Source organism: Coregonus clupeaformis, chromosome 10 (genome assembly GCF_020615455.1).
Source record: "Coregonus clupeaformis isolate EN_2021a chromosome 10, ASM2061545v1, whole genome shotgun sequence".
NCBI lineage: Eukaryota > Metazoa > Chordata > Actinopteri > Salmoniformes > Salmonidae > Coregonus > Coregonus clupeaformis.
This window is the reverse complement of record NC_059201.1, coordinates 24,812,622-24,833,131: the sequence shown is the minus strand read 5'-3', so window position 1 is coordinate 24,833,131 and position 20,510 is coordinate 24,812,622. Positions and strand designations below refer to the sequence as shown.

The window sequence follows — 20,510 nt, the reverse complement described above, 5'->3', positions numbered from 1 at the left end:
CTGTAATATTCTTGTTTTCATGTTGTTGCTGATATCCATCAGTGTTGTTCATATTGCTACATTGTGTTGACATGATTGTTGCTTTTAAACGAATGTTAACTTAATGTTTATTGTCTGCATCCTATTGGACTACTGGATGTTAATGTGTAACACGTTTCCCTGTTTATGTGCTATAGCAATACTGTATGTCAATATGGTCATGCTAGTAAAGCCTCTTTGAATTGAATTTCTTTTCTGATTTGGTTTATTTTACCTAAATGGATACAGGGTAGTGTGTTTTGTTTATAAATCACTCAGAAAGTTGTCTTTCTTAAAACAAAATGTGGAATCAACTGTCCACAGTAGTGGGGCTTCCATAAATAGGAAATGGCACATTGTTGTACCCTTTGTTGTATCCTGGAGTTTTGTTCACATTGAATATGAACCCTGTATTTGTACCCTGTACTTTAAAATTTTTTTTTTTTTTTTTCATTTTTATGGCACTATCTCTCTTGCATCTGCACTCTTGTACAAAATACGTGTTATAATAAATGTCATATGATTTTAAAGTAAAATAAAGTTTATAATCTTTGAATATCATGTGTTGCCAGTTTTTTTATGTGTGCCCCCCTGATTAAACACTGGCCCCTCCTTGGCCCCCCTAGTAAAATAGCTAAGCTAACCCTAACCCCAAGAGCTAGCTAACGTCAGCCACAACAAATTCTTAACATATTGTCCGAATTGCAATTCATATCGTATAGGAAATGGACAAAAATGTATGCACTCACTACAGTAAGTCGCTCTGGATAAGAGCATCTGCTAAATGACTAAAATGTAAAATACATACCATACGAAAGGTAACAAACTAATTGGGGTGTCTCGGATTTACATACAGAACAATACTAAATGCTCTGAAACCACATTGCGAATAAGGAATCACTTCGGCTCTATTCATGGGATTTATATCTGCAACGGTCGAGAACGTTTTGTAACCAGTATGAAAAATTTATGCACTCACTAACTGTAAATCGCTCTGGATAAGAGCGTCTGCTAAATGACTAAAAATGTCAATTGAACGTGGCCAGGGGCAAGGCCACTTGAGTTGTACTTATTATCGGGATAATAATATAGCCTAGCCCAGACTGGTCTACAACTTCTACTTTTGTAAAATTTCTCAAATAAATGTGTGCATGACATGCGCTCTTTTGATCGACATTCTTGAAGGAGAGCTTTTGACGTTCTCTCAACCAGTACCTAGCTATCTATTATTACAAATCGAATCAGTTAAGAGAAAATAATTGAGAAGCATGCATACTGACCAATAGGACAGCTGTAAACATGCTCTAAAGAGGCAGGATTCACGGTATCTTATCGCTATTGTTGTTCCTTCGAACAGAAGTCGGGATAATCATACTAGATAATTAATATGTTAAGTCAGAACACTTTGCACGATCCAAAGCTGTTTGATATGAAGTCAAATTAACTTGGTCCGTGGAAACATCGACATTCAGGGTTACTTTAAGAAAGCAAGCTAGCTGCTGCTACTGCTAGCCACTTAGCTTGGGATTTGTGATGAGATTGGAAGCGGAAGGAAATTCTAAGGGAAATGAGAAAAAATCTGTACTGGGATGTCTTGGGCAAGTTGGAATAAATATTTTAGCTATGTTATACGACAAATGGGCTTTGCGACTCGTGAAAGCAGGGGGTTTATTTTGTTAAGATGAAGTTATAGCAATCGGTTGGTGTTGAGACATTTCGTAATTGTCAGAAGCTAACTAGCCACGTATTGATAGTTAGACTTTTAAAATGGCGGAAGGCTGGCCCATCCCCCCGGCCCTCTTCTTGTTGAGTTTGAGTGCCTGCTGGGGTCTCGATTCCTGCCCTGCGCCATGCTCTTGTCTAAGGGGATCAGACGAAATCCAAATCCTGGATTGCAATAGGAAAAGGTTGTCAGCGGCCCCCCTGGATCCACCTCATGGGATAACTCATCTGTAAGTAGTCTACTGTAAGCTAGCTAACCGGTAACAAGCTAGCTATGTAGCTAGCACGTTTGTTTACAAGCTGCAGTGGCTCCTGAGCAAGCCACCTGGCCTTGTTAGTTTGCTAGCGAGGTCTATATGTGAAGTTAATTATTTAACTAGATATATATGTGGATCAGTGGAGGCTCCTCCGATGAGGAAGGGGAGGACCATCCTCAGTGAATTTCAGAAAAATAAAAACTGAAACATTAGGTAAAACAACAAAATATATTAATGTCACCAAATAGTTTATTAAAACACACTGTTTTGCAATGAAGGTCTACAGTAGTCTCAACATCACTCTCTGGGATAGCACCATGGTGTATGCAGATGACAGCTAGTTTCCTTCCTCCTCTGGGTACATTGACCTCAATACAAAACTTTTGAGGCTCATGATTCATACCCCCTTCCATAGACTTGCACAGTAACTATGATGACGTCCGGCTCCAACCTATCAGCGCTCTTGCAGCATGAACTGACATGTTGTCCACTCAAAGGATCAGATAATTGGCAGGTAGCTTAGTGGTTAAGAGCGTTGTGCCAGTAACCGAAAGGTCGCTGGTTCTAATCTCCAAGCCGACTAGGTGAAAAATCTGTCGATGTGCCCTTGAGCAAGGCACTTAACCCTAATTTCTCCTATAAGTCGCTCTGGATAAGAGCGTCTGCTAAATGACTAAAAATGTAAAATGTAAATAATTAATCTAGTACTGAAAGCATAAGCTACAGTTGGCTAGCACTGCAGTGCATAAAATGTGGTGAGGAAGTTAGTTGACTCAAAGAGAAAGACAATAGTTTTACAGTTCTGAACAAATTCATTTCTTCAAAAATGAAGAAGCAAGAGGGAGAGAGCGTTAGCTATATTTCGTTGCATTTGTTTCACTTAGGTAGCGAATGCAGCTAGCTCATTTAGCCTACTCAACTGGCTCAAACAGAGAGGGATGCTATGTTAGCTAGCTGGCTAGGCTAAGGCTATCCAACACTGGAACTCTTCCAAGTCAAGGTAATCTTTTGGTTTTATAAATGTATTGCCACTCGGGCCTGCAGGTGTAACTACAAAACTGCTTGCTGTTGTAAACTGTATTATATGATTGTACCAGGTTTACTATGACATTAGCGAATATGGTGACAATGATGTAGGCTGTGTAGCAGTTCGGGTATGACGGTTTGACTTGGATATTTTTTTTTTACCTGGTCACAGACAGCTGTTGTGTTGTGCACTGAAGTCCACAAGCGAAGGGAAAAGGTGAGAGGAGGAGAGCGTAGATGCGAGAAGGAATTATACAACTAGCAAAGTAATCATGCTGTTTGTATGTGGCTGCTATGAAAGTGAACTGTGTTTGTGTGTGATCAGGGGTGTATTCAGTACGCCGGTTCTCTTGAAAAACGTTTCCTAAATGGAAACAAACAGAACGAAACGGGATAAACATACCTGAATTTGTCCAATAGAAACTCTTGTTTGCAACTGTTTGGACTAATGATTACACCCTAGATCAGCTAGATGCAGGAAAGTGTGTGCATAGGCGGTATTGAATGTGTCACTCTGTGTCCTTGATTACTCAAATTTCTCTCTTGACCTGTGCACCTACGTTGTAAACTTTCATTTGTAGGCTAGGTTGTAGCAACCTCATGAGGGCGGCAGGTAGCTTAGTGGGTAAGAGCGTTGTGCCAGTAACCGAAAGGTCGCTGGTTCTAATCCCCGAGCCGATTAGGTGAAAAATCTGTCGGTGCCCTTGAGCAAGGCACTTAACCCTAATTGCTCCTGTAAGTCGCTCTGGATAAGAGCGTCTGCTAAATGACTAATTATTTTAATTATTTATGATGGGTTAGTGACATTTTTAGTATCATGAAGTAGCCTAAATCTAGCGATGTTACATTGAGCTGGGTGAATGGAATATGAATGACAGTCATCCAATATGCTGTAATAGAAATAAGGCCATGCTCATAAAAATTTAATGAATCTTAAACGGCATTTACCGCCACTGATCTGGATGTTGTTCTTGTAAAGATGCCAAGGCAGCTGCAAGGTCCACTGAAGGTGGCTATGGAATTCCCGGTAATAACTAATGGAATCCTTTTCAGCACTATGAATCACAATGATCTGACAACTGTTCCATACCTTGGAGAAGTTACCCCAAACATCACAACACTCTCATTGTAAGTGAAAACAATTTTATCCTCCTGTCTGTAAGTTGTGTGATTCCTAGGTGTCCTGTAGTAGTATGCGTGCCATAGTAGTGATGTGCAGTTCACAAACAACTACTTTTACTGACTGAGTCATGATTAGTTTTTCTGAGCGACTCATTCATTTAAGTAGTTTATTTGAACTGCGAGTGCTGGCCGCAATGAGTCCTGCAGCAGGATTAATACACGCTCCTCCGGCTCAGCGGCTCCAGAGACGTGCTTCGACCACCAACTGTCTGTCTCGCAGGAAAATATACTGAACAAACATATAAACGCAACATGTAAAGTGTTGGTCCCATTTTTCATAAGCGGAAATACAAGATCCCAGAAATGTTCCATACGCACCAAAAGCATATTTCTCTCAAATGTTGTGCACACATTTGTTTACATCCCTGTTAGTGAGCATTTCTCCTTTGCCAAGATAATCCATCCACCTGACAGGTGTGGCATATCAAGAAGCTGATTAAACAGCATGATCATTACACAGGTGCACCTTGTGCTGGGGACAATAAAAGGCCACTCTAAAATGAGCTGTTTTGTCAAACAACACAATGCCACAGATGTCGTCTCAAGTTTTGAGGGAGCATGCAATTGGCATGCTGACTGCAGGAATGTCCACCAGAGCTGTTGCCAGAGAATTGAATGTTAATTTCTCTACCATAAGCCGCCTCCAACGTCGTTTTAGAGAAATTGGCAGTACGTCCAACTGGCCTCAAACGCAGACCACGTGTTACCATGCCAGCCCAGGACCTCCACATCCGGCTTCTTCACCTACGGGATCGTCTGAGACTAGCCACCCGGGCAGCTGATGAAACTGAGGAGTATTTCTGTCATAATAAAGCGCTTTTGTGGGGGAAAAGCTTGTTCTGATTGGTGGGCCTGGGAGGGCATAGGCCTACCAACTGGGGAGCCAGGCCCACCAATGGCTGCGCCCCTGCCCAGTCATATGAAATCCATAGATTAGGGCCTAATACATTTATTTAAATTGACTGATTTCCTTATATGAACTGTGACTCAGTAAAATTGTTGCATGTTGCATTTATATTTTTGGGCATTGAGAAGAAAAATACATGTTTAGAACTGACAATTGATTGCATGGTGCAAGAATGAATGCAATTAATTGATTATTGAACGTTATGATGGACACAGCTTTGTAGAACCAAAACATACACAGCCTCTGATCAACAAACTTGAGGATAAATTATTTGGAGGGCTGCAGTTCGTGAACGACATTGTTCTTATCACCCTGATCGTCAAGCAATACATTCCGCCAAGAGTCGTTCTCAATCTAGTCCAGTTGCGGCCACAATTAGTCTAGGCCTCGTTTCTACCGTATCAAGGAATAATCATATTTGTTTGCATGCCTAGCAATCAACAAATGTACATTGTTTAAAGCACACGTTTTACACATCTGTCACAAATGACAGCTCCAATAAGCCCCGCCCCCTATGGTGAACGATGTGAACGAGAGGCTTGTAGAATCATGACACAAATTTCGAGTTTTCAGTTCATTGTTCGCGTGCTATGGGCATGACTGACTCCAATGAATGAAATTTGTTGAAAGATTTGTTCTTTTGACTGAACGAGTTGAAAAGATCTGAGTCAGTAAAAAGAACTGAACTTCCCATCTCTATGCCATAGGGAAGTGTCGGAAGAAAGGAATCACCGGCCGGGGGCCTTCTGTTCTCCCCTTAGTCCTACCCTACATTCTTTATGCCATGGTTTGGGTCATTACCTCTTCACATTGATGGTGTATTTATGTAGATTCATGTTGATTATTATGTACATTACTGCTCATTGTGCACAGGGTTCACAACCGGATCTCGGAGCTGTGGATGCATCAGCTGCATCCATACATCTCCTTGGAGACACTTGACCTGTCATCCAACTCCATCTCAGAGATAAAGGCTGTAGCCTTCCCACTCATGCAGCTGAAATACTTGTGAGTCCTGCCTGTGGCATTGTTTTCCAACTATAGTAGACTACTTCTAATGAGTGAGGAGATGGTCGTTTCAGCCATAACCAGAAGGGTGTGTTCTACTGTACTTGTTGTCATTGGCTTATTAATGTTGTATTAATGTGACTTCTTAATCCAAAATAAAGACCTTAAAGTATTTGGAATGTATACATGCAGGTGTAATGTAAAAGTAAACTGATCACCCTACGCCCTTCCTGATTGAATGTTTCTGCATCTCTATCTCCCAGGAATTTAAGCAATAACAAGATCAGTGTCCTTGAACCTGGCTGCTTTGACAAAATCTCCAGCTCCCTGCTGGTCCTGAAGCTGAACAGGAACAGAATAACACTGCTACCATACAAAGTGTTCAGGCTTCCCCAGCTGCTCTTCCTGTAAGTCAATGTTCTTCTTCAGTCAAACCATTACCATAGCAATGATGAGCAGCGTGCAAACCTAATTACCAGACCCTCGCTAGGTGGTAGGTTTCTTACATGATTTAGTCTACATGTTAAGCTTTGGAATGTGGTCTATACTTTTGTATGAGGGACTTTCCTTAGTTAAATACATTTTCTTTCAAAGGCATTCATGAGTGAATTTTTAGATTTCATAGATTCAGTATGTAACACTGTTTTTATAGTAGTTGAAACAAATTATTCTAAACTACCTGATTCTTACTCTATCCTAGGGAATTAAAGCGCAACAAGATCAAGATGGTGGACAGCCTGACCTTCAAAGGGATGGACTTACTGAAATCACTGAAGATGCAGCGGAATGGCATCACAAAGCTGATGGACGGTGCGTTCTTTGGGCTCAACAACATGGAGGAGCTGTGAGTTCTTCTGCCTTTTTGTGTTTTATAAGAAAGATCTGTACGGTATATGCACAGATAGAAGGAGCCAGATATCTCACAGGATGTATAAATCTGAAGAATCTGTTTAGAACTTCCACTCACCACCAAATATGGTGATAAGAGTAAGTCCAGTGGCGGGAAGTGGGAGAATATGGAGCTAGATAATACTTGGCCAACATTCTGCAAATTTTCTCATCAATGGAACATTTGATCCCAATTCTGTTTTCTTTCCCAAAACTACAATCTGTTACGAACAGAGTGCACTAAGTTTAGTAAACTTGACCCTTTGCCAAAGTAAAAAAAAAAAAGCGTTGTTTAGGAGTGTTAAAAACACCATTAGTTGCTCGTACTTGGTTATGCCCACCTCCTTGCTTGTTCTGCCCACTATGCTTCATTTGCTCCAATTGGAAACGACGCCGATGAGATACAGTGAGCTCTAGGGTTGTGCGTTATTACGATATAATCGGAAATCAACAATGTTTGACAGACATCGTCGATGGCAACAACATCGTGATGTGACAGATTATCGTTTTTATATATTAGATTTGTTTTTTACAGACGGTAGTTTAACCTATTTTGTACATGACTGGCAGCGCACAACAGTGCAGTTTAGAGCCAGGCGACACGCCAAATGACCTACCTAGTCCTATTTGCCATAGCCCTTTTCAATAAATATGTAGGTAGACTTAGCCTACTATTAACATAATGCAAGAGTAGGCCTACAATGTATGTAGGTTGTAGACGGAGCGGAGAGTGCCAAAAGCTGCGTAAAATGTCAGATTACATTTCTTTCGCTCACCTCTCCAATGTCGGATGATCATGGGTCTTTTACAGCGGACACGCCGTTGTCTGGCTTGTTTTAAAAGCTTAATTTCCCTTCTTTTTTTTTACGACCGGAGAATAACACCAGATATAGCAGACTGACCCTAGCTCCTCCGGCACATAGACTATTGCAGCATAGATACTGGAGGCTGTGACGGGGGGGTCGGGAGACACTGTGGCCCTGTCCGACGATACCCCCGGACAGGGCCAACCAGGCAGGATATAACCCCACCCACTTTGCCAAAGCACAGCCCCCACACCACCAGAGGGATATCAACAGACCACCAACCTACTACCCTGAGACAAGGCTGAGTATAGCCCACGAGATCTTCTCTGTGGATGACTTCGTCAACCATTTTGAAAAGAAGGTTGACGACATCCGATCCTCGTTTGTTAAGTCAAATGACACCGCTGGTGAATGCACCAATTTGTAAGTCGCTCTGGATAAGAGCGTCTGCTAAATGACGAAAATGTAAATGAAAATGTACTGAAGAGATGAGCCTTCAGTAAAGACTTAAAGGTCGAGACCGAGTCTGCATCTCTCACATGGATAGACAGCCCATTCCATAAAAATGTTGCTCTATAGGAGAAAGCCCTGCCTATAGCTGTTTGCTTAGAAATTCTAGGGACAATAAGGAGGCCTGCGTCTTGTGACCGTAGCGTACGTGTAGGTATGTACGGCAGGACCAAATCGGAGAGATGAGTAGGCGCAAGCCCATGTAATACTTTATAGGTTAGCAGTAAAACCTTTAAATCAGCCCTAGCCTTAACAGGAAGCCAGCCTAGCACTGGAGTAATATGATCACATTTTCTGGTTCTAGTCAAGATTCTAGCAGCCGTATTTAGCACAAACTGAAGTTGATTTAGTGCTTTATCCGGGTAGCCGGAGAGTAGAGCATTGCAGTAGTGTAATCTAGAAGTGACAAAAGCATGGATTAGCTTTTCTGCATCATTTTTGGACAAAAAGTTTCGGATTTTTGCAATGTTACGAAGATGGAAAAAAGCTGTCCTTTAAATATTCTTGATATGTTCATCAAAAGAGATCAGGGTCCAGAGTTCCTGCCTTTAAAAAATTTTTTTTAGATGACTGTACAACCATCAAGATTAATTGTCAGATCCAACAGAAGATCTCTTTGTTTCTTGGGACCTAGAACTAGCATCTCTGTTTTGTACGAGTTTTAAAAGTAAAACATTTGCTGCCATCCACTTCCTTATGTCTGAAACACATGCTTCCAGGTTAAGCAATTTTGGGGCTTCACCATGTTTCATCGAGATGTAGAGCTGTGTGTCGTCCGCATAGCAATGAAAGTTAACATTGTGTTTCCGAATTACATCACCAAGAGGTAAAATATATAGTAAAAACAATAGTGGTCCTAAAACGAAACCTTGAGGAACACCGAAACGTACAATTGATTTTTCAGAGGACAAACCATCCACAGAGACGAACTGATATCTTTTAGACATATAAGATCTAAACCAGGCAAGAACTTGTCCGTGTAGACCAATTAAGGTTTCCAATCTCTCCAAAAGAATGTGGTGATCGATGGTGTCAAAAGCAGCACTAAGGTCTAGGAGCACGAGGACAGATGCAGAGCCTTGGTCTAACGCCATTAAAAGGTCATTTAACACCTTCACGAGTGCGGTGTCAGTGCTATGATGGGGTCCATAACCAGACTGAAGCATTTCGTATACATTTTTTGTCTTCAGGAAGGCAGTGTGTTGCTGCATAACAGCTTTTTCTAAAATGTTTGAGAGGATTGGGAGATTTGATATAGGCAGATATTTTCTGGGTCAAGGTTTGGCTTTTTCAAGAGGGTATTTCCTGTATACCAGGGAGCTAGTTTCTGGTGACAAATGTTGTATTTTTTTACGCAAGGTTAAATTTAGATCCTCAGTTAGGTCGTTAACTGATTTTTGTACTCCGACATCCTTGAGTTGGTGGAGGGAGTCTGGAAGGGCCTCTAGGAATCTTTGGGTTGTCCGAGAATTTATAGCACAGCTTTTGATGGTCCTTGGTTGGGGTCTGAGCAGATTATTTGTTGCGATTGCAAATGTAATAAAATGGTGGTCTGATAGTCCAGGATTATGAGGAAAAACAATATTTATTCCATGGGACAAAACTAGATCCAGGGTATGACTGTGGCAATGAGTAGGTCCGGAGACATGTTGGACAAAACCCAATGAGTCGATCATGGCTTCGAAAGCCTTTTGGGTCTGTGGACTTTTCCCTGTGAATATTAAAGTCACCAAAAATTAGAATATTATCTGCCATGACTATAAGGTCTGATAGGAATTCAGGGAACTCGGTGAGGAACTCTGTTTACGGCCCAGGAGGCCTGTAAACAGTAGCTATAAAAAGTGATTGAGTAGGCTGCGTATATTTCATGACTAGAAGTTTAAAAGACGAAAACGTAGTCATTTTGGGGGGGTAAATTGACATTTGCTATCGTAAATGTTAGCAACACCTCCGTCTTTGGGGGATATGGTCACTAGTGTAACCAGGAGGAGAGGCCTCATTTAACACAGTACATTCATCAGGCTTAAGCCATGTTTGTCAGGCCAATCACATCAAGATTATGATCAATGATTAGTTAATTGACCATAACTGCCTTGGAAGTGAGGGATCTTAACATTAAGTAGCCCTATTTTGAGATGTGAGATATCACAATCTCTTTCAATAATGACAGGAATGGAGGAGGTCTTTATTCCAGTGAGATTGCTAAATTAAACACTGCCATGTTTTTAGTTTTGCTCAACCTAGATCGAGGCACAGACACGGTCTCAATGGGGATAGTTTCTGGCCTCCACCTGACCAAAGCTTTAGGAAAAATTAATTGTGTGCTGCTGGAAAATCCTTGCAAACCAAACAGCCAATAATATAGGCCTACACGAAATAAACATGTAATTCAATAACATTTGCAGTAAGCATAACTTGTACAAGTTAAACTTCTAAACAGATATTTATATTTTTGTGGAAGTGTTTATTCATATCCTTGAATTGCGCAGGAACAATAAATAGATGCTGCCTATGAAAACAATAACCCACAGTTGGATGGGCTACAAATGACAAAATAAATCATGTAAACAAAATAAGTACAAAATTAACCACATAAATTACAGTGCTAAAAAGTTTATGGCACACAACAGAATATTCTAGCCTAGGCTACATTTATTTAGAATAAGACGTGTCTGTGGAGACAGGCTTTGGAAATTAAACAAATAATAGAACCAACAACACATTTGTTGTTGCTTTGGCTCTGTACTCCAGCACTTTGGATTTGAAATGATACAATGACTATGAGGTTAAAGTGCAGACTGTCAGGTTTAATTTGAGGGTATTTTCATCCATATCGGGTGAATAGTTTAGAAATTACAGCACTTTTTGTACATAGTCGCCCCATTTTAGGGGACCAAAAGTATTGGAACAAATTCACTTATGTGTATTAAAGTGTTTTAAAGTTTCGTACTTGGTCATATATTCCTAGAACGTAATGATTTACATCAAGCTTGGGACTCTACAGACTTGTTGGATGCATTTGCTGTTTGTTTTGGTTGTGTTTCAGATTATTTTGTGCCCAGTAGAAATTAATGATAAATGTGTTTTTTCATTTTGTAAATAAGAATAGAATATGTTTCTAAACACTTCTACATTAATGTGAATGCTACAATGATTACGGATAGTCCTGAATGAATCGTGAATAATGATGAGTGAGAAAGTTAGACGCACAAATGTCATACCCCCCAAAAAAAAAGTACTAACTTCGCATGTTATTGTAATGGTGAGAGGTTAGCATGTCTTGGGGGTATTATATTTGTCATCTGTAACTTTCTCACTCATCATTATTCACGATTCATTCAGGACTATCTGTAATCATGGTAGTATCCACATTAATGTAAATGTGACTCCAAAATGACACAATACATTATTTACCATTAACTTCTATTGGTCACAAAATGTATGTTTTCTAAGAGAGCTGGAGCACAACAATTTGACGGAGGTCAACAAAGGCTGGCTGTATGGCCTGCACATGCTGCATGTTCTGCGGGTCAACCAGAACGCCATCGGCATCATCCGACCAGACGCCTGGGAGTTCTGCCAAAAACTGGAGGAGCTGTAAGTGTTCTCTTTCTAACCCCAATCCCACTTTTCTCACACGGTTCAAGACGGGAGTGTGTCTACACTAGTTTTGCATAAGGGTTAGGGTTTATTGTTACCCCTTTATGAAGCTGCAAGACCAGTATCTAGTTGGGATTTGGGGAGGGTGTATTGCAGATCCTTTATGTTGATGTTAACACATGGATTTAAGCTGATTCTTAAGGGGTCAAGATGTTTTAGTACAGTGTGATTGCACAAGACCATTGTCCAAGCTTGTCTCCTGTGGATGTCCTCCTTTAGGGATCTGTCCGTCAACCACCTCACCCGGCTGGAGGAGAACGCATTCATTGGACTGGGCCTTCTGGAGAACCTGAACCTAGGAGAGAACGCCATCAGCCATCTGGGAGAGGGAGTCTTCAGCAGCCTGGCCAATCTGCGCTCACTGTAAGGACCACACACCACTCTATAAAAACCTGTGCCTTTACATAATACACACTGCATTCTGATGAAGACTGCGAACTACAGTAGGTTTGTTTTTTAATATTTCTGATTGGTCCCGTCTTCGTTTTGTTGAATTAGTAGTACCCTAGTGTACTGGTAGTCTATTAGACTGTTGTATGGTAGACCACTAAACTATAGTATAGTAAGTAGCACCTTCATGTTCTCGTCGTCATGTCTTTGTCTTTACATGTAGTATAGAACCACTCATTCGCATAATTTAGCTTAAAGACCTCTGAGGCAGGAAGAATACTGTTGGAGGACAGAATTAACAGTAAATGTAGCCTCAGGCCAGAAGATTGGCTCAATTAACGAAATACTACCTTTTCATCCAAAATCGCTCTGGGAAGTGGAGGAGGGGGCACTAACACATTAATTGACATGCTGAGTGCCTAGAAGTCATTGAGCTTCAAAAAGAGGGAGGTCAGGGCTCGGGGTCAGCACACCTCCCTGGGCTGTCCGTGGCAGGGGGAATTAGAGGGTTCAGGCCCTTTGAGAGCCACCCAGGCATGAGCAAGGAGAAACAAAAGCGCCCATGACCTGTCCTGTGAACACAAGCCGTCTGGGTTTCAGAAGGACCTGTGAACCGTTCAATGCTAAACACAGCCAATTATTCCCCTCATCAGAACTGCAGGAGCACTGAGCTATGACACTCTGGAAAGTATGCCACTTCACATTTGCCAAATTAATCAAATTGGTTTGGACACCCGGAGCAGAAATTAACTTCTATCTGTCTTGTACTGTGTTGTCACCAAGCAATGCAGCTCAGAGTGATCTTTGTGCTTCTTATTCTGGGGAAAGTATTTATTTTCTTACATATTTCTGTTTGCATTTCAGAGACCTACGGAATAATGAGATCTCTTGGGCCATTGAGGATTCCATGGGTGTGTTTGTTGGAATGAAGAAGCTGAACACATTGTAAGGGCATTCTGCATAATATATATGAATTTTGTTGCTATGGATACTGATATTGGCAGAATATTTGTAGGCATATTTAATCTGTTTATCCCCCAGGATTCTACAGCGGAACAAGATCAAATCTATCACAAAGGAAGCCTTTGAGAGTCTGGAGGAACTAGAGCACTTGTAAGTACCTCCATAGCAAAGTCACTCTTGAGGGATGGATGGTTTCCATTAAGACGATTCAGCAGCTATCACTTCAAGACCAAGACAGGATATGTTTCTGATTACCCCAGTGCAGCTGTTGTATTGTGCTAGTATCATAGGATGGCACTTTGATAATGGCATGGTGCTAGCGCAGCACTTCATTCATATTTATTTTCACCAACAGGGACCTGAGCAAGAATGGGATCATGTCCATCCACCCTGATTCATTATCTCACATGAAGCTAAAAGTGTTGTAAGAACTACTAATTTCTGAGGTGGTGTCTTGGGAGTCCTTGTGGCAGAGTTTACAATATTTTTTCCCTGTATAGAATACATTCAAAAATTGAATAATGATGTGATAATATTATCACTGTGTGTCCTGTCAGTTTCCTGAATACTAGCAGCCTGCTGTGTGACTGCCAACTGCAGTGGCTGGGCTCGTGGTTGACTGACAACCACTTCCTGCAGTCTGTCTCAGCTATGTGTGCTCACCCTGCCAGCCTGCTGGGCCGTAACGTCCTGTCTGTCAGCCTGGAGGAGCTGGTCTGTGGTCAGTCACCTAGCTACCTACCCTGCTTTATCTAGTCTGGACCAGATCTCACTTACTGGGACAATTATCCCAAACGTATTTATTTAATCTCATGGCCCCCTCTCTCCACTCTTTCCCACAGACGACTTCCCAAAGCCCCGGATCACTGATCACCCTGAGACCGCCACCGTCCTGCGTGGAACCAATGTAACTCTGAGCTGCCTGGCGTCCAGCAGCAGTGACTCCCCCATGGCCACGGCCTGGAGGAAGGACGGGGAGGTGCTGTACGATGCAGAGGTGCAGAACTACGCCCGCTACCAGGAGGGAAAGCTGTTCTACACCACCGTGCTGCATCTCCTCAACGTCAACTTCACAGATGAGGGACGCTACCAGTGTGTTGTCTCTAACCACTTTGGCTCTAACTACTCCAACAGGGCCAAGCTCACCGTCAATGGTGAGGAGACTTTTGGTTTTCTCTCCTAACGAGTTTTTACAGACTAATCTCTGACTCGTTCCTTGGCATTTAGCTGTTGATGTTTGAGCTTGCGTGGTTTAGATAGACGTCTATTGAAAGCTGTCTTCAACCTTTTCTTAACTCCTTTTTATTTCCCCTCTCCCTCAGAGCTGCCATCCTTTCTGAAGACTCCATTGGACCTGACCATCCGCACAGGCACCATGGCCAGGCTGGAGTGTGCTGCTGAGGGTCACCCGTCACCCCAGATCGCCTGGCAGAAAGACGGGGGCACGGACTTCCCTGCTGCCCGGGAGAGAAGGATGCACGTCATGCCAGACGATGACATCTTCTTCATTGCCAATGTAAAGACGGAGGACATGGGGGTGTACAGCTGCACAGCCCAGAATGCTGCAGGGAGCCTGTCTGCCAACGCTACACTCACTGTGCTAGGTGAGCTTCATTCTTACCTGCCCGGCATAGTTTACTAGACCTTAGTGTCTTTGTATTAATCACTGGGTCATAAAAAACAATACCAAAAAACTTGGAGATATCCACATCTATATAATCTGTTTATAATTTGATAAATGATAATTGAATATGAACTACTGTATGTTAAATGTAAATCTCTCTCCTCCCAGAAACTCCGTCCTTTATGCGTCCCCTGGAGGACAGGACAGTAGCACGTGGGGAGACGGCAGTGCTCCAGTGTATCGCAGGCGGAAGCCCAGCGCCCCGCCTCAACTGGACCAAGGACGACGGGCCCCTGGTCCTCACTGAGCGCCACTTCTTCGCCGCCGCCAACCAGCTCCTCATCATCGTGGACGCGGGGCCGGCAGACACCGGGAAGTACATGTGCATCATGTCCAACATGCTGGGCACGGAGCGCGGCCACATCTACCTCAGCGTGTCGCCCTCGCCCAACTGTGACACGGCGGGCGGCTACGACCAGGACGGCTGGACCACGGTGGGCATCGTGGTGATCGTGGTGGTCTGCTGCGTGGTGGGCACCTCGCTGGTCTGGGTCATCGTCATCTACCACATGCGACGGAAGAGCGAGGACTACAGCATCACCAACACAGATGAGATGAACCTGCCGGTAGACATCCCCAGCTACCTGTCCTCTCAGGGCACACTGTCTGAGCCTCAGGAGGGATACAGCAACTCTGAAGCAGGGAGCCACCAGCAGCTCATGCCACCACTGTCCAACGGCTACGTCTACAAGGGAACTGACGGTAACCTTAACTATACTTACTTCCCAGATTCACCATCAGTGTCCTTCATCTGAGGCCCTTTGACATTACAATGTAAGTATCTGTTTTTGTACTCAGTCACAGACTGTTATTCTGATATTACCTTTTTTAAATTAGGGGGTAGATCAGCTTTAATATTGCAGATATGTTGTGGGTTCTATCAATTTAATTGTTTGCATCATTTCTAATCCCCCTTTATTTTTGTGATTTATATATTTAATATTTTTGCCCAACCCTTCCTTCCCTACACTGATTGGAGTAAACTCATTTCCTCTTTCTGCAAGAGCTGGATTTTCACCCACAGCGGCCAATCCACCATTCATTGTGATCTTATCTCCAACCCTCCGATGTCCACAGATTAACCCATCTTTCCCAGTATAATGCCATTTTGCTATTTCCTTTTGCAATACATCCCTCCATTTGACTGTGATGTCTTATGAGGGTCCTGAACTTCCTTATTTGTAACATTTCTACCAATATTGCCCTAAAAATAAATACTTTACCCAAGAGTATAAAGATATTTCCAATTGACTGATCATGGTTTTTCAGGAATCCCCTAACAATACAGTTTGCAGGTCCATCTGAACCCTGATATTATGATGTAACAACCATTCCTGGACCTGACTCCAAAAGCGAGCCACGGATGGACAGTACCAGAAAAGATGATCTATTGCTTCTGTTTCCTCGTGGCAGAGTCTGCACAAGGCTGACTGTTCAATGCCCCATATATTGAGTATTTTATATAATAGCTTAAATTGAAATGAATGGATTGACGTGTCAATTGTTGTTTTTATTTAACAGTTCATAGATCTGTTCCCAACTAACTTGAACTTGTTCTGAATTTTAAATGACTGGGCAACTATTGCCCCTGACTGGTGAAAAGAAGGTTGAGTGAGTCACCATCCTGTTTGTGGGTTGTCCAGGTGTGTGCTACGGTGACACAGGCAGCGAGGTGGACACCGAGGCCAACGGGATGCTGCACTGCCGTGTGGGCTCTCTGTTCACGGGACAAAGCAGCTTCCATCCTGGGCAGCCCCGCGAGGGACTGGCTGGGGTGTCGACAGGTCGGTTTAGTTATGAGAACCAACAAACAACTTATTCATCTCCAAAATCACACATTGTATGTATCCTCTTAAATGCACAGATGAACAATGGCTTTTTCATCACAGTTTGTTGGAAGGTGTATGTCTCCATCAGATAGTGAGGATTTGTTACAGAGCAAGAGTTTGATGAAATAGATTGTCCTCAACAGGTGGTGCAGGGCCGCTGGTCATCTGCTCGGACTGCTACGACAACGCTAACATCTACTCTCGGACCCGGGAGTACTGCCCCTACGCCTACCTGGCCGAGGACGACCCCCTGGACAAGGGTCTCTCTGGCATCATGGCCCACCTCCCAAAGGAGCCCTACAGGGAGCAGCACGCCCAGCATGAGGACACAGCCCTGGAGAGCCTCATCAACAACCAGGACTCCTCAGTCTTCCTCACCAGCCACAACCTCACTAAGAGGCTGAGCAAAGCCCTCAGCCCCCCAGAACAACACTACAGCACCGGTGAGAGATCAGCTACAGACAGGCTATCTGACAGACCTTAGTGGCATGCATTCTAAACCGTGAGCTCACAGACGCTCATTTTGCAAGTCAATTTTCAGACATCGCCACATTCAAGTCTGAGGTCCTCTTTATGGATGGAAACCCATTCTGTTGAGTAATGTCTGTTTGGTCTCTCTGCAGATGTTCCCTCCAGGTCGTTTTGGGGCGAAGGGGAGGACTTGTCTACAGTGCCCCAACCAGGTCTGTCACAGCAGCCAGTGACTGTGCACACGACTCCCTATGCATCTTCAGTTGCTGAGGGACGGGAGGAGAGGAGTGTGGAGATGGATCCCACCCTTCCCCAGAGCACACAGGACTACAGAAGTGCCTCTTCTAGGACTAAGTCTCAGGAGCACATCAAGGCCCCCACATAAAGCTCTGCCCCTTCCCTATACACCCTGCCATCCTCTCTCACTGGGTCCTCTTCTCTAGCCACTACCTCCAAAGAGACCACTCTCTGCCAAAAATGCTTTCTTGTATGTTTACAGTATTTCAATCACGCAGAGACTATTTGTTCCTATGATTTTGAAAAAGGACCAAATCTAGGGCTTGAACTGAACAGGTGAATGATGCCCACTGAGTCCCTCCACCTCCCCTTCCTCCCTCTCAATCTAGAGGAAGCTATGAATGTATGCGTCAGAGTGATGTTGGATGCTGCCTTTTGAGTTTTAAGATGTCAGAAGTTTGAACGTGCTCTCACGCCGTCCTCTGTCTGGACGGTGGAATGGCAGCATGGTGAATGGGTGCCCCAAGCGTTGTGCTTTCTGCTTGCTGATGCCACATTCTTGGTACAGTCACTTGTTGGAGCAGCCTTCATGATTTAAGGTACAAATCCAGGACATAGCTTCCTCTCGTCCAGGACCAGAGGGGACAAAGAGACCCCAGTTGTTGCTTGTTCAGCAGTGAGTGGTACGTACCTATAGGATCACAATGAATCCCTCCTCTAGCCATCCGTGTTGACTGTAACTGTCTGCTATTATGCAAACCCAGAGACAATGACACCAGACGTGGTATGTGTATATATAATTTTCACCAATTCCCATCAATGTCTCTTAAGCTAAGATTGTTTTGCCTTGGGTCAATTAGAGGCAGTCGTACCGACAGTTACTCATGTTATTTTTTGTATGAAAACGCACTGTCAAAGCAAAGAAAATATTGAGTAATGCACATTTATTTTGACAGTCAATGTTCAGGTGGCCTCTCTTTGTAATGGTCATCTTTCAGATGGTATTCAGGCATTCTTAGTAACCCTCCATCAGGTAACCCTAAGGTTTCTAATCACTTATATGCGCTGACCATCATTTCCTCTCAAAAGGTTATTTTACAGGCACTTACCTCATACGTGGTATGTTTTATCATGTAGTGTGTGTATACCATTTTAGATTCCTAAAGGATAATATATGCCTTTACCCCCAATTTCATCGACCCAAGACTCTGACCAGATTTGACATTGGGATTGTGAAGAACTAATGTATTGTATGGATTAAACGTGTATGTCTATTCAATACTATGTCCCCCAAACCCTAAGCTGATAGTTGGAATGATTTTAGTCCTAAGCTGCGGTAAGTTTGATTTATTTTATTTTTCACTCCAGGGCAATTCCTAACTTGAGATGGTAGATCACAAGTCAGGATTTGGCCCAAAATGTTGGTATAAATTTAATCTAGCTAAGACCAAGGCTTTTAATAAGGGTTCTCTTTCATCAAATCTGCTTTGCAGTATTTCTGTAGTAGTATATAAACACACCTGTTTCCTTTGCTCAAATAAAATAACTGAATCTTTTTGGCAATGGAACATGGATACTTCAGAATAAGATGTAGATTTGTGTAGGCTATACAAACAAAGATACTACATGAACATTGCTCTGACAGGTTTGATTGAATCTGTCCTTTAGTCATTATTTTTCACCTTTTGAAATCTCACAATTATTGCACTTCCGATTCAGCATTTCCTCTCTCTCGTGCATGCTTTCATTGCTGGTTTCTTTTACGTGTATGTCAACTACACCACAGTGTTTTTATTCCTGCCTCTACCATGTTGACCGTTATACATTTCCATGTAGGAGTGTTTCTTGTGGTTATCTTTATTTGAATGTGTTCCACAATGCATTCATGCTAAAATCACAACTTTTTGATAAGACATTCCGTATGACATTGCTTGATAATGCATCTGGTACATTTTGGCATTTTGAGATGATCCAAAAAGGATGCCTTTTGTCAATGCCTTTTGCAGTTGGTCTCAAGCTGTTCTTTGTCTCTGTGGTACTTGACTTACTGGATTTGCACATGATTCTTGCACACAATTGATTTTTGTTGTGGCTTCTTTTCAAAAGTCCATTGTTTTGAAGTTCTTCCATAAACCAGGTCATCCCTTGTACAGTCGTGGTCAAATGTTTTGAATGACACAAGTATTGGTCTTCACAAAGTTTGCTGCTTCAGTGATATTTTTGTCAGATGTTACTATGGTGTACTGAAGTATAATTACAAGCATTCCATAAGTGTCAAAGGCTTTTATTGACAATTACATTAAGTTTATACAAAGAGTCAATAATTGCAGTGTTAACCTTTCTTTTTCAAGACCTCTGCAATCCGCCCTGGCATGCTGTCAATTAACTTCTGGGCCACATCCTGACTGATGGCAGCCCATTCTTCCATAATCAATGCTTGGAGTTTGTCAGAATTTGTGGGTTATTGTTTGTCCACCCGCCTCTTGAGGATTGACCACAAGTTCTCAATGGGATTAAGGTCTGGGGAGTTTCCTGGCCATGGACTCAAAATGTCGATGTTTTGTTCCCCGAGCCACTTAGTTATTACTTTTGCCTTATGGCAAGGTGCTCCATCATGCTGGAAAAGGCATTGTTCGTCACCAAACTGTTCTTGGATGGTTGGGAGAAGTTGCTCTCAGAGGATGTGTTGGTACCATTCTTTATTCATGGCTGTGTTCTTAGGCAAAATTGTGAGTGAGCCCACTCCCTTGGCTGAGAAGCAACCCCACACATGAATGGTCTCAGGATGCTTTACTGTTGGCATGACACAGTACTGATAGTAGTGCTCAACTTGACTTATCCGGACAAGCTTTTTTCCGGAAGCCCCAAACAATCAGAAAGGGGATTCATCAGAGAAAATGACTTTACCCCAGTCCTCAGCAGTCCAATCCCTGTACCTTTTGCAGAATTTCA

At 42.7% G+C, this 20,510-nt stretch overlaps 1 protein-coding gene across 1 annotated transcript; it reads left to right on the top strand.

Annotated features, from left to right (window-relative positions):
* The first annotated feature begins 1,303 nt into the window (after positions 1 to 1,303).
* On the top strand, positions 1,304 to 19,779 carry LOC121574927 (leucine-rich repeats and immunoglobulin-like domains protein 2). Its single transcript, XM_041887619.1, has 17 exons — positions 1,304 to 1,970; positions 4,077 to 4,151; positions 5,986 to 6,120; positions 6,384 to 6,527; positions 6,821 to 6,964; positions 11,778 to 11,921; positions 12,204 to 12,347; positions 13,239 to 13,319; positions 13,416 to 13,487; positions 13,693 to 13,761; positions 13,895 to 14,058; positions 14,180 to 14,491; positions 14,660 to 14,941; positions 15,130 to 15,723; positions 16,665 to 16,805; positions 16,994 to 17,293; positions 17,474 to 19,779. Exons 1-17 carry the CDS (start codon positions 1,786 to 1,788, stop codon positions 17,704 to 17,706), a joined length of 3,219 nt encoding a protein of 1,072 aa, XP_041743553.1. The 5' UTR covers positions 1,304 to 1,785; the 3' UTR covers positions 17,707 to 19,779.
* Positions 19,780 to 20,510: the final 731 nt, after the last annotated feature.

Excerpts from the sequence above, each read along its gene's own strand:
- LOC121574927 (XM_041887619.1), top strand. The coding sequence starts at position 1,786 with ATGGCGGAAGGCTGGCCCATCCCCCCGGCCCTCTTCTTGTTGAGTTTG. Across the intron at positions 13,762-13,894 it reads CACATGAAGCTAAAAGTGTT|TTTCCTGAATACTAGCAGCC; the intron begins GTAAGAACTACT and ends GTGTCCTGTCAG. Across the intron at positions 16,806-16,993 it reads ACTGGCTGGGGTGTCGACAG|GTGGTGCAGGGCCGCTGGTC; the intron begins GTCGGTTTAGTT and ends TGTCCTCAACAG.